The 15,081-nt window shown below is 38.6% G+C and overlaps 1 protein-coding gene across 1 annotated transcript; it reads left to right on the plus strand.

Moving 5' to 3' along the window:
- Positions 1-3,084: 3,084 nt before the first annotated feature.
- Positions 3,085-6,914, plus strand: LOC133305515 (transcription factor bHLH146). Its single transcript, XM_061505758.1, has 2 exons — positions 3,085-3,440; positions 5,939-6,914. The coding sequence occupies exon 2, from the start codon at positions 5,970-5,972 to the stop codon at positions 6,588-6,590; it is 621 nt and encodes a 206-aa protein (XP_061361742.1). The 5' UTR covers positions 3,085-3,440; positions 5,939-5,969; the 3' UTR covers positions 6,591-6,914.
- The last annotated feature ends 8,167 nt before the right edge of the window (positions 6,915-15,081 follow it).

Here is a 15,081-nt window from a genome sequence, read left to right on the forward strand (position 1 = left end):
TTTTGTATAGGGGTTCACTTTTTGTTTTATAGGCAACAATGTTCATGACTGTATTAAACTTCATATGTTTGTGTACTATCAAATTTGCTGCAATATGTCTCTCCATTGCTACCATTGTGTATTTTTGCTGGTTTATGTTTGTGTACTGTCAACCAACAAGACTATAATTTCACTACAGGTCATGTTTGCTGCCTTGGGAATTCGGTTCTCAAATTTTGTCTATTGCATATGCAGGTCATATTTCCTATCAATGCAGGACTGTTAGTTTCTTTGTTGTTTGTTGTTTGGTGGTTGCTACTTATGCAGGCCATGTTTGCTGTAAACAGGTCATGTCCATTTTTTGACTATCAGGGACCAAATAGGGCCCCGATGGAATTTTTCAGGGACTAATTTAGCCCCTGATGCAAATTTTCAGGGACCCAATTGGGTTTTATTTCCATCATTACATACCACTATCCACTTCTCATTCTCCCAGTTGCCACAAGGATTTGACTGGATATTTCACTACATGCAACTGTCATTTGTATGTAATGTCCATGCACCACCACATAAGGAATGTCCACCCTCAATATACAGATAAAAAAAGCTTATGCCCCATCATGACAGTGTAATCATAACAGTATTAAACTTCATATGTTCATTGCCATGTGGGCTGTATTACTCCAAAACTCAGTAACAATTGCTATTGCCATATTTTTAGTATATCATGAAAGGGTCGAGTATACACAATTTCACATTTTATAGCACATAAAACAGAAATACAAAGCCATATAATCATGGCATCTTGTGAATTTTAATCATCACCAAACAGAACTACATTGTCATTACATTTCATTGAAGAAAAAAAAACATTTCGATCACTACATTTAATTGTTACAACAATTGCAATCAAAAAATAAATCATCAAAAACCCTACACAAGTAGTAACTAAGACCCTAGCTGCCCTACCAACATGCCTAATTTCCTTGTCCATCCTATCTAACTCCTCCACCATCTTCAGGTATAGCTCATTCAGCTTTCTTTTCTGCACCTTGATATTCAGTTCTTGCTCACTAATCTTCACACCATGGTCATTCAACTTAGCTTGCAATTGGTCACTGATTATCATGTCCACATGCTTCAGCTTGAAATCCATTTCAGCAACATCCAACTCCACCTTGTTGATTCTTCCATCTTCAAGCTCCAAGCTTTCATTACATACATCATCTACCCATCTAAAAAAATTACAAAAGGGCCTCTTATCCTGCCAAAATTTCAGTCCACCGTAAGCAAATATTCCAAGTTATCAAAACTCAATTTACAAATGTATACCTTGAAATTAGGGCACCCAAAGAATGCCCTATTTGGGTTTCTCTCTGTTTTGGAGGTATAGACGATTGTGTAATAGCCCCAAACCCTGTAGCAGGATATTGTCCGCTCTGCCCCGCGCACAAGCACCATCGAGCTCACGGTTTTACGTTTCGGGTTACCCCGAAAGGCCTCATACAAGGAAAGGTATCCACACCCTTATATAAGGCATGCTTCGTTCCCCTCTCCAACCGATGTGGGACATTACATCCTCCCCCACTGGGAATACAGCGTCCCCGCTGTACACACCGGTCCAGGGCCAGGCTCTGATACCACTTGTAACGCCCGACCACTTGCAAGAATCAATGACTGTCCCCACACACTAACACGACACTTTTCAGTGTGCTTTGTCCTCACTCGCACACTTCCCGGGAAAACTTCCCAGGAGGTCACCCAACCCAGAATTGCTCCAAGTCAAGCACGCTTAACTGTGGAGTTCTTCCGATCCGGGCTACCAAAAAGTAGATGCATCTTGTTAGTATAGGTAGTACCAATTAATTCTTATAAGCCATTCCCAACTGTACCGTCCCATACCAGCACAACCTCTGGAATCCCTCTCTTTCGGGTGTTGATTCGATTCATTCATGTACCCCCGTCCCTAGAAGCCTGCCAGGAGCCGCTCCTTGTCCATGCCCTTTCGCACCGGCGATCACTCCCCGCCCTCGTCAGCGCCCGGGATATTACATGCCCACCAGCTTCCGCCTGGTTCGTCCTCGAACCACACCGTACTGGAAGAGAGGCCCTGCTCTGATACCACTTGTAATAGCCTCAAACCCTGTAGCAGGATATTGTCCGCTCTGCCCCGCGCACAAGCACTGTCGAGCTCACGGTTTTACGTTTCGGGTTACCCCGAAAGGCCTCCTACAAGGAAATGTATCCACACCCTTATATAAGGCATGCTTCGTTCCCCTCTCCAACCGATGTGGGACATTACAATTGTTTGCCTCCCACATTTGCACCTTCGACCGCTAGGTAGTCCCTTTGTTCTACAACCAAAAGACGTACTCCCACTTGATCCCCCCAAGCCAGATGACATACTCATCTTCTTCTACGCACCAGAAAATAGCCAGTAAACACCTTCTACTTGACACTCTATTCAATCTTCATCGTGGGGAGCTTTTGGGGGTTTTTTTGTTCATGGCTTAGGCTGATTTAGGGTTCCTAATTTGTCAGGGACGAATTTGGGTCACTGACCCTTTCATGCAAGGGTCACCTGTCCAAACATTGGGATAGACACAAGACATCTACCTAAACGACGTCGCTTTCTATCCACGTGGCCAGGACGTTAGTGAGTCAGCCACTTAACGTTCCACCTGGCCTCCGTCAACAGGGTCGTCACAATCCATGTAACAGAAGGACAAACGTGTCCCTTTTTTTCAAAAATTAGACACTAAAATGTGACTTTTTTAAACTGAGGGACTAAATTGTGCTTCGCAAATATTTCCAGGGACGAAAAAGGGTATTTACTCTTATAACATTAAAGTTATTTTTTTTTTCTCTCCTACAGAATTTGTTTCTTGACGCGGAGAGAGAGAAAAAACAACTTTAATGTTATAATTTCTCCCGGAAGAACACAGTTATAAATGATAGTTGTAAATATCCTTATCTAAATATTTTTCATATATATATAATTAGCTCACGGGTGGAGCCATTGCAATTGTAAATCTAAGATATCCAAGGAGGTAGAGGATGTGGTCATACTTGGATATGCCGCTCAAACAAGCTTCGTGTGAAGTCATTAGCAAATCAAAGTGAGCAGAGCAAATATTATATATATTTTACCTCTTTCTGGTTTTCAGGCCTCACATATCAGCTGGTGAGAAAGCATTGCATTGTCGTTCTCAATCTCCTCCACCGAATAAAAGATAGAGTCCGTACAGACAACTTTGTGATCCTGAATTGGAGGCCGTGGTGCAATCCCTGCCTTTCGTTTGGAGGGCAACACGACCCTGTGTTGAGCTACAATATGCTTCAACTGTTCCCATTAATGTCAACCTGTATACTTTACACGTGAAGCCACTGTTCCAACTACAACTACACTACCCAATTAGGCTAAAGTACAAAACCCAACTTCATGAGCCAAGTTCCACATGGTATCCCTCTAAATCCAACCGTATCTTGTAATTTTTATTTTTTTATTTTTTTTGTGTGTCACTGATATATATAGATGGATTATTTACATATAGTGGAAAAATAACCTGGTTGCATATGCGACTATACTATTTCTAATGGTTATTATTTACTCGTAAGAACGAGCTTTATATATGGTTAGGTTGGTAGGAATTTCGGTAAAAGTTTTTCAGTCAAGTCATAAATCTGCTTTCCAATTTCATTAAGAGAATTACTTATTAAACCAAATTCTTATGATCACTACATCGTTGATAAGTTATTCAATTATTTCCTTTGATAAGTAAATTAATATTACGCTACTAAAAGTATATATAGAACAGAAAAATAAGTATGCATAACCACTATTGACTTTGGGGTGACATTGAGCTGGTATGCTGAAATTAATTGAAGAGGTATGAAGAACTAATAAATTAAGATGAAATTGCTGAAATCACTGGTCCACTTGTGAAAATCTCCCCATCTATATATGTCACTTTAATTACCATCTCTTTCAAAATTTGTTTCTTTTTCCCAATTTATGTATATATGATCTGATTACGAGGCTCTTTTTAATGAGTATTGTGTTGCTATTTATCCATCCTCACATCACAATTCACGAATTATGCTATCACCATAGTCCATAGACCAGTCAATATCTCCCTCTGACAATTTCACTAACCCGTTAATTGTGTATGACTCTTCAATGCATTCTCATGTACTGATCCAACACTCAATTAATGTTAATGCCTCATCTCTTTCCTAGCACGGCAAATTCAATGCTTGCTTTTGAACTTTGACATGGCAATAGGCCACACCCAATGAAAAAAACACAGTTGGTTATGTCATCCATAGCTATGAGATGTAATACAAATGAATATTTTCCTAGTCTTACTGTTTCTGCCTCAGGTAGAATAACATCATCAATAGTAGTAACAATTATTAACTATGAGAATCAGAAGCGTACCTTATGCTAATTATCTGAATTCTGAGACTCTGCACATGCATACGTGTCCCCACAAATGTTCAAAGGGTGGTTGGCATTTAGTTTTACTCTAGACTTGGAATCTATCAGGTATAGGATCCTCTGAAAGCAAAAGGAGCTAACTTTCTTCTTGATCTTCTTATTCTTCTTTTTTCTCATCTTTTATTACTTCTTTATTATTTCAGTTTCCCCTTTGGAATAAAAAATACATATATGGGTTGAATATTCTCATAGGACGAGTGATTATATTAGGAAGCAAGAAGATCAAGGATTTGATCAAGTTATCTATCTAGCTTCCTCATGAACCTTCTTTTTTTCGCTTTTTCTCAATGAAGACAAGATTTTTTTGACTTTATTTACACGACTCCAAGTTTTAGATTTATAGCTTTGTGTCCATCCCATTAGAGTAGGAACATTTCGGTTTTGGACTTTAAATTTTTTGTGTACCCTTTCAAAGCATACACTTTCTTATCATGCTAAATTTATGGTACTAGCTATTATATACAGTCCCATATATATTATGAGAATATACAGCATAGTGTTGATTTGGGATTATTGCTGGATCACTAATTATGAAACTTTCATACTGTGGTGGTGTGTCTATTGGAACCCGTAGCAATTAAAAAATATTCGAACGGAAAACAACAATTTGGAAAAGGAAACAAAAACTGTAGAGAGAGAGAGAGAGAGAGAGAGAGAGGAAAAAGGGGTAGCATAGCAGGATGAGCTGGTTGATTTGAAATAAGGGGAAAAGCTTTATAAGTAGGGGAGACCCTGGAAGAGCAAAGGGAAAGAGTACACCACTTAAATAGGTAGAGTCATGTGAGGGCATTTATAGTGGGGTTTTAGTCTCTTTGTTTTCTAGTGCACATGGGAGAGAGTACTCCGTTCTGTGAGTAGTAGTTGTGAAAAGCAAGAAGCATGTGAGGCCATGTGCCTTTCTAAATAAATATACCGCTCCCAACATTTTGCACTCAAAATCTTTGTGATGACTCCCTATAATCACTCTCACATTGGATTCAGTTTCTAGCTAGGCCTGTGGTCATCTTTCTCTGCTTGTGCCTACATTCTTACTTGGTTGAGGTTGTAATATTCATAATTGAATTTCCTTATCACTCCAATTATTTTGTGGGCTAGCCCTCCTATATATGAAGGACACTTTGGTGAGCTTCAGTTCCTGAGCCCATAACTTGAACTGGCTTCAAGAGTAACCTCTCTAGAACCAGCACTATCTAGTTATAAGCTTGTTTTACCTCCATTCTGTTTTAGCATACCAAGCTCCAACTGTGTCTCTACCTTACTTTCACTATGTCCTATTACTTTGCTTTGTCTTAGCCCCTTTATATATCCCATAACTTCTTCCACTATCACCAACAATCCTTCTTCTTCCTCTTCTTTAATATTCCCTTTTACTACTTAAACTTTTTATTTTTATTTTCTTAGAGAACAAAAAGGTCTTTCTGATTTCATCACCCCCAACCTTCTTCCTCTTGGTGGCAGCATTATTGTCCAATTTCTTGGATTAAATTAAATGGAGGGACAACCAGCTAAACGCAGACGTGTTTACTCTTTGGAACCGAACAAAAGAGTGCAATCTATGTTTACTAGAAACTATATGAACTATTTAGTTCCAGCTTTGATGAAGATAAGGGAAAAGGGTTCTGCAGAAGATAACAGCCATTTTGATATTATGAATGTTGTCAAGTATGAAGTGGACATGGCAATGGTCTTCTCAGCCCAAGGTTTTGCATGGAGTAATGGCCTTAAAGTGAAGATTCAAAGGGATCATGTCAATGTAGCTACAAGCACTAGCTTTCTTGAAAATGAGGCTGGTAGTGAAGGTTCATCAAGGATTTATGACCAAAATGAAATTGTCCCACTGGATTTCTCTTCAAACCCTAGCTCAAAGTCTCAGGAGGAGATTTTGGGGAGCAAGTCTAAGTGCAAGGACATGCCTGAAATGAAAAAGGATTTAACCAAAGAAGATAATGAAGATGAGGACATCAACAACCAGTTCAAGAGCCTCAGAAGGTTGATACCTGGAGGAGAAGAGATGTGTGATGAACAAATGGTTTCTGAAGTAGAAAGTTATATAAGCTGTTTGCAAATGCAGGTGAACGTTCTTCAATGCCTGCTGGCAGAGACACGTTGATTAATATGTCTTGCATTTCCACAAAGCCATAAACTATGTTAAATTCAAGATATATTGTCAAAGAAACTATAGCATGCATATTTTATTGTTGTTGTAATTTGAATATGGTTTTGGAAATTTTGGGTATTTCAAGTTAACATGTTTAGGAGAGAAAAGAAGGGAACAAAAAAAACTCGAAGAAAGAATACTAAGGTTCTTTCTCCAGTTATCTCCAATGCAATGAAGAGGATTTAGTTTATAAATATTCTTCTTACGCATATGCACACACAAATGGCCACATATAAGATGGATGACAGTGCAGTTTGGTTAATTTGAGTTTTTAGTTTAGATGGTCATTTAGAACTGCGAATATTTGTCTGTTTAAAGTAATAGCAGGTAACTTAATATTTTTCATTTGTATGATACTTAATAAAAATAAAAATAAGGTATTGCGTGTAATATTCTTCTTTGTTTTCCCAGTACCACCTATCTGAACACTTGCTTTGGCCTCGTTTACGCATTCTACAAACTGTCCTTTTTGGACCAGCAAAGTCATGCATAATTAATGAGACTGTTTGAGACCTTTGTCAGCTGGTAAAATGTTGCAACCCAAACATACACAAGGCCCAAGAGAGACACCAAACCACCCATGCACTTCAAGGATTACAAGATGGGCTGATTATATTTAGTTTGTTTATATTATCTTGCTATTTGGACTTATCACAATTAGTATATATTTACTGCGTTTGAATTCTATTAGGATAAGAACTTAACTTTGTTGCATTTAAATTCTGTTAGGATTATTAGGATAAGAGTTTATCTTTGCTGCATTTAAATTCTATTAGGATTATAGTTTATCTTTACATAATCTCTATTTATTGAAGTTGAATAATCAGAAAAGGCATAGGAATTTTGCCACAAATCTCTCTTTTCCTCTCTGTGATTCCCTTCTCTCTCAATTTTCCCCTTCCCTCAAAATTTTGGTTATGTGACAGTGCTACATTGGTGCTTTCATCTTGATACTCACCTTCCATGGCAGAAAATACACGTCTTAAAGACGTTTCCCAACATTTAGACACACTTGAACAAAATTTCAACGCCTCTGAACTGCTTCGTCAAGAAAGCCAAACTCGATTACAAGAAAGCCAAGACCATCAATTTGCCCTTATTCATCAAGAGCTAAACCGCCTCACTGAAGCCCAACAAACATTCCAGAACAACGCTGGAATACTTGGCCATGGACCCCGCATGGCAACAGATGGGAACAGAAACAGATCCATAAAATTGGATTTTCGACGTTTTGCGGATGGAGACCCTACAGACTGGATTTTTGTTGCAAATCGTTATTTTAATTATAATAACATTGCACAGGCAGACCGTTTAACAATAGCGTCCTTCCACCTGGATCTACCTGCTTCCAGATGGTTCCAAGGAATGTTTAGTGATGGATTGATTCCCGATTGGGATTCTTTTGTTGCCGCACTTCACCATCGATTTGGTCCTTCAGAGTTTGATGACACTGCAGGTTCCCTGGTGAAATTACAACAAACAGGATCAGTTCTTGCATACCAATAAGCTTACGAGGCCCTTGCTTGCAGAGTACCAGGCTTATCTCCTACCCTTCGTCGCAGCATTTTCATCTCTGGCTTAAAACCCCACATTAGGCGTGCAGTTTTAACTCACCGACCCAATGACCACCATGAAGCTTTCGGATTGGCAAAACTCTACGAAGATCAACTAACAGACTCTAAGTCATTCAAACCATGGAATTCTAAACCAAATTACCCAACCATCACCATCACAGCCTACTTCTAAACCTAGCAATTCCACAACCACCCTACCAATCAAAGGGCTTACTGCTGCTGAGATGCAAATTAGACGTGACAAGAACCTCTGCTACAACTGTGATGAGCAAAACATATTTGGCCATAAATGTAAAGGGAAAGCTGTTTTGTTATATTTAGAAGGCACAGAGGAAGATTCTAAAGAGGACCAACCCCCAACCATTGACCAGGATGACTTACCCCAACCTGAACCTGTCCCGAAATTAGCCTCAACGCACTGTTTGGTCACCAATCAACCCGTTCCTTTCGCCTAACAAGTTCTATCGCTGGTAAACTCGTCCAAGTTTTAATAGACAGTGGCAGCACCCACAATTTTATTACAGCAAGAATGGCTACCCATCTATCTCTAGTAATGCAACACATTAACCCTTTTGTGGTTCAAGTCGGAAATGGAGAAGGTCTCTCATGTACCGTTGCTTGCTATTCTATTCCATTATCCATGCAATCCCATACATTTACCGTTGACCTCTATGTCCTCGACTTAAAAGGAGCAGACATCGTTTTGGGTGTACAATGGCTATCCACTCTAGGACCAATAGTAACTGATTACTCTCAGCTTACAATGTCTTTCCAAATTGCCAACTCTCCAATTACTCTTCAAGGGGAAAACCAGCACCACCTCAATACGGTATCATCTTCTCAATTAAATCAAATGGTTGCTGCGAAATCAGTCTCTGCTTGTTTTATGTGCCTCTCTACCCCACTATCACTTACTCAACCACAAATCTCCCCTGACATACACCCTTTACCAGCAATCCAAGCCCTCTTAAATGAATTCCCAGATATCTTTGTCACTCCTACTTCCCTACCTCCAGATCGCCCCACTAACCATAAAATCCACCTCCACCCCAATTCCAAACCAGTGCAAGTTAAACCATACCGTTACCATCACTTCCAGAAAAATGAAATAGAAAAGATGGTAAATGAACTTCTCCACTCCGGGTTTATCAAACCCAGCCAATCAGCTTACAGCTCCCCAGTGCTCCTAATTAAGAAGAAGGATGGCACTTGGAGATTTTGTGTTGATTACCGTGCCTTAAATGCAATCACCGTGCGTGACCATTTTCCCATGCCAACCATAGACGAATTGCTAGATGAGTTATATGGGTCGAAAGTTTTCTCAAAATTAGATCTGCGATCTGGCTTCCACCAAATTCGCATGGTCCCCTTAGATATCCACAAGACTGCATTCCGCACACACGAAGGTCATTGCGAATTCTTGGTTATGCCTTTTGGCCTATCCAATGCTCCTTCCACATTTCAAGCAACAATGAACCAAGTTTTTGCAAACTTCCTCCGTCGTTTTGTGGTCATATTCTTTGACGACATATTGGTGTACAGCACCTCATTGTCTGAACACTTAAACCACCTTTGACAGGTTTTTGGTACACTACGTACCCACTCATTGTATGCTAAGCGTTCAAAATGCTCTTTTGCCACTGATACTATACAATTCCTAGGTCATATCGTCACTGCTAATGGTGTTTCCCCTGACCCTTCCAAAGTACAGGCAATAACTGACTGGCCTATCCCCACAACAGTCACTCAAGTGCGGGCATTTCTTGGTATCTCGGGCTATTACAGACGCTTTATAAGCAACTACGCTAAAATTGTTGTTCCTTTGACAGATCTTCTTTCACAGAAAGATTTTTCTTGGTCCACTACTGTACAGACAACATTTCAAGCCCTCAAAGACCAACTGACCACAGCTCCACTCCTTGCTTTACCAGATTTTTCAAAACCTTTTGAAATTGAAACAGATGCATCGGGTAGTGGTATAGGTGCAGTGCTACTGCAGAATGGTAAACCCGTGGCTTATTATAGCCGCAAATTATCTCCACGAATGCAGGCCCAATCAACGTACGTACGCGAGATGTTTGCCACTACTAGCAGTGTCGCCAAGTGGCGACAATACCTATTGGGGTCTCATTTCATCATCAGAACGGACCACAAAAGTCTGCATCACCTGATGTCTCTGGTAATTCAAACCCCCGAGCAACAGAAGTTTTTAGCCAAGCTCATAGGGTACTCGTACTCTATTAAATTTAAATCCGACAAAAGTAATGTTGCAGCCAATGCGCTATCTCGGCTACAATCTGGAGAAAAGGAGCCTCTAGTCCCTCTATTTGCAGCCCTCACAGGACCACTTTCTAACTATGCTACCGTCATACAGAAAGAATTACAGAAAGATGACTATGCAACGGGGATTATAGGGGAAATACAGTCATCCAAAAATAAAAATGGGGAATGGACAATGAAAAATGGGATACTATTCCACAAGGGCCACATCTACATTCCTTCCCAGTCAACGTTGATCGAGTCGTTGCTCCAAGAGTTTCATTCATCGCCAGTTGGTGGTCATGCCGGTGTTAAACGTACTCTGGCCCGTCTTTCCCATTCTTTTACCTGGAAATCAATGACGAAAGATGTTAAAGAGTTCATTCATACATGTGATATATGCCAAAGGACAAAACCACCAAACCACTTACCATTTAGCCTTTTACAACCGTTACCACCGCCAGAATCCATATGGTCTGATCTCACCATGGACTTCATCACTCACCTTCCTCCGTCCAAAGGTTCTACTGTGATTTTTGTTGTCGTTGATCGCCTCACTAAAGGTGCTCACTTTGTGCCTCTTCCTACATATTTTTCAGCCGCTAAGGTTGCGTCTGCCTTCTGGGAGAATATTGGCAAGATCCACGGCCCACCAAAATCCATCATATCTGACCGAGACCCTATTTTCCTTAGTTCTTTCTGGAAGACGCTTTTTCAGCTACATGGAACAACATTGAGTTACAGTTCATCATACCACCCAGAGACAGACGGACAAACAGAACGTGTTAACAGAACATTAGAACAATACCTCCGTTCGTTTGTTTTCGAAAATCCGAAAGATTGGATACGATTCTTACCTTGGGCTGAATACCACTATAACACGGCTTTTCATCGATCCATTGGAACATCCCCTTTTCAAGCAACATTTGGCCGAACCCCACCCTGCTTGTTGCCGTACTCCATGGGCATAACCTCCATTGAAGCCATCGATTCAGAGTTGTCCAACAGATCACATATACTCCAGTCATTAAAGGAAAATTTAAGAAAATCTCAGACTCACATGAAAAACCAAGCTGATCAAAAGAGGAAAGACTTTACCTTTAACGTCGGTGACATGGTTCTTCTACGCCTGCGCCCCTACCGCCAGCTGTCTGTCGCTCGACGTTCATCACAAAAACTTGCTCCTCGATTTTTTGGTCCGTTTGAAATATTAGAGAAGGTTGGCTCTGTTGCTTACCGCCTCCGCCTGCCGTCGGGAAGTCGAGTCCATCCAGTCTTCCATATTTCACTCCTTCGTCCATTTCATGCTGCTCGGACTTATAAGATCCACAACCTTCCTTGTTCCAATGAGACACACCCGATACACACGCCAGTAGCAATTGTTTCTCGTCGGTCCGTCTGGCGCCGCGGGCGTAGCATCCCACAAGTTTTGGTTCAATGGTCAGACCTCCCACCGAAAACTGCAACATGGGAGGATGAGGCTGAAGTCACCCTTACTACCAGTGAAATTGGCAACTTGACCAACCCACAAGACATGATCATGACCACCCATCATGTATCAGCTAATCATACTCCATCCGTTGATCCAGATGCTGAGAGCAATTCTTCTAGAAACATTCAGAACCTTGTGGACAAGGCTCTCTTTGATGGACCGACGGATGTTGCAACCCAAACATACACAAGGCCCAAGAGAGACACCAAACCACCCATGCACTTCAAGGATTACAAGATGGGCTGATTATATTTAGTTTGTTTATATTATCTTGCGATTTGGACTTATCACAATTAGTATATATTTACTGCGTTTGAATTCTATTAGGATAAGAACTTAACTTTGTTGCATTTAAATTCTGTTAGGATTATTAGGATAAGAGTTTATCTTTGCTGCATTTAAATTCTATTAGGATTATAGTTTATCTTTACATAATCTCTATTTATTGAAGTTGAATAATCAGAAAAGGCATAGGAATTTTGTCACAAATCTCTCTTTTCCTCTCTGTGATTCCCTTCTCTCTCAATTTTCCCCTTCCCTCAAAATCTCGGTTATGTGACAGTGCTACATAAAAAATGATGATACAACTAGCTAGCATTTACGTGAATTGCTCAAATGATCTTTTCTGAAGGCCCTTATAAGGGAACCAAACAAACATATATATATATATATATATATATATATATATATATATATATATACAGGTCCGTCGCTTCTCATGTGACTGCTGATGAGAAAAGTTGCAGTAAATTTTTAACACTAGGATACACGTGCGGATTCTATAAAAAAAAACCAGTATTCGGACGCGTATCTTGATAAAAGTAAGTGTTGCTGCACTTTTTCCCTTCTGCAGTCACATAAGAAGTACTTTCCCCATATATATATATATATATATATATATATATATATATATATATATATCATTAATCATTAATGCTCAAGTACTCAACAAACTTTCCATAATGGGGCTGGGGGGCTAGACTTTTGGATTTTGGGTTTTGGAAGGTAAGACATTTTTAGCTGAAGGGTTGGGGAATCAAAGATTTGCGCGACTCAAGTTACCACTAACATTTTGGATTTCAAGTTAAATAGAAGCAATCTTCAATCAGAAAAAAACAAAGTAGTTTTAATTCAGCATATAAATGTAATGGTATATTGGTAGATCCAATTTTAATTTTTTTGGTTGCTATCGTCGTTATGCAGTGACTCAAATTTCGTATACCTCTACTAATCCAGCTCTTCTGTCCGGCGAGGAAATCCATGTTAGGATTATAATTATTATTAAGTTTAACTTTATCTTTGAATATTGCACGCTTATAAACAATAATTATAGTGGAAAAAATATTTTTTTTTTGACACATTCAAATAAAAATTGGTGGATTCTATTTTTTTTTTTCTCTTTATTGTGAGATCCATTCATTTTTATGTGAGTATGACAGAAATTTTTTTCTGCCAAAAAAGCAAAAACATTAAATCCAATTATAATAGCATACTATTCATTATATAATCGATTTCATATTGCAATGTATAAAACAAAGCACTATATGTATACTTGTCCTAGCTTAGATTTAGCATATGTTGAATATATGTGATGGTTACAACGTGTGAATTAATTTATAACAGATTAAATATGACGTGCCCTGGTGGTTGTGGAAGAAATTAATCTCCTACGGGTGGTGTTTCTCTGTTCTCTCGTGCAATATTCGTAGTTGTTAGGGATGTAAATGAGTTAATCGGTCTAATAAGGATTTACGGCTTCGTCTATATCAAGTCGGATTTGACCTATTATATATAGTTAAATAAAACAAATTGATGCTTCAAGAAAAGCCTATTTATAAAGCAAGTCATAGGCTTTCTTTTTCCTGCATATTTTTACATCGCAAGTATGCGAAACTGCACAATCGAATAATTCTATTTTTGCCGTAAAAAGGGTGGAAAGGGATAGATCAACGTATCCCGTTAACACGACACTGCTAGTAATAATGTGTAGTGGTGAGAAATACTCTCTTTATGTTGGGCTTTTTTACTATTGTATCCTTTTCGACCAAAATAAATATTACTTTGCCCCTATTTCAATATATTTCATCAATCTACTCCTATTTAACCGTTGACCGATCCATATACTCGAGTACATGATCTTATACTTGAGTATATTTTGCATTCTGGATTTTTTTTAACATTTACTTGAGTATAGGACCCGGATATTCGAGTATTTGCTGTTCCACGCAATATACTCAAGTATATGGGTAATGTTTTGAGTAAATGTTCAAAAAATTTCCAACGAAAATTTTTCAACACATAGCTCTCGAAAAGTTATGTGGAATAAAAAAAAAAAGTACCCAATTCGAATACTCGAGTCAAAAGTTATGGCCTTTCAAAATTTTACTCTAAAATTTTCAAATTTTTTGTAATGCCAATAGGTTTTGTGATACCCACAAAGCTTCCTCTCAGGTTACGCGAGTCAAGTTCACAATATTATGAGTATATGACTATAGAAGCTTGTTTGATCCAAAAAATCTTGTTTAAAAAAATTTTAACCGTAAAAAGTAAAAGACCTTATTTTTTAGATTAAACAAGTTTTTATAGTTATATATTCATAATATTGGATTTGGCTCTATAAAAAACTTTATAGGTATCACAAAATATATTTTCATCCAAAATTTTAGAAATTTTACGACAAAATTTCATAGGCGAAATTAAAAATGGTCCATTTACGCCACATGCCAACCAAATTTAACAAACGTTTAATAATAGAAGAAGGAAGGCCCATTTTAACAAACTTTGGATTTATTTTTTCTCATTTCTCAAAATAATTAACAACGAAGTAAGCCCGTCGTAAATGGACCCAGATCAAAATTAAAAGCCCAGGAAAGAACGAGTCCAGTCCTTCATAAAAAATATTTTGGTTTTTTAACTAGGATTCAATTAATATAATAATGTGTGAATTTATACATGATATTATGATGGTATAAAAATCTCTAAATTCAATTTGTATTAATAGCAGTTAATAATGATGATAATAAACAAAGTGGACATAGTGCCACGTGGCAACTCGAGAACCAGGGAAAAGGATGATATATATCCGTACAAAACAATTGCAAAATGAAATATCGGAAGA

Source organism: Gastrolobium bilobum, unplaced genomic scaffold, assembly GCF_033153095.1.
Source record: "Gastrolobium bilobum isolate Gb01-03AN ecotype WA unplaced genomic scaffold, APGP_CSIRO_Gbil_v1 utg1221, whole genome shotgun sequence".
Lineage (NCBI taxonomy): Eukaryota > Viridiplantae > Streptophyta > Magnoliopsida > Fabales > Fabaceae > Gastrolobium > Gastrolobium bilobum.

Coding starts and splice junctions, on each gene's coding strand:
- LOC133305515 (XM_061505758.1), top strand. CDS start 5,970: ATGGAGGGACAACCAGCTAAACGCAGACGTGTTTACTCTTTGGAACCG.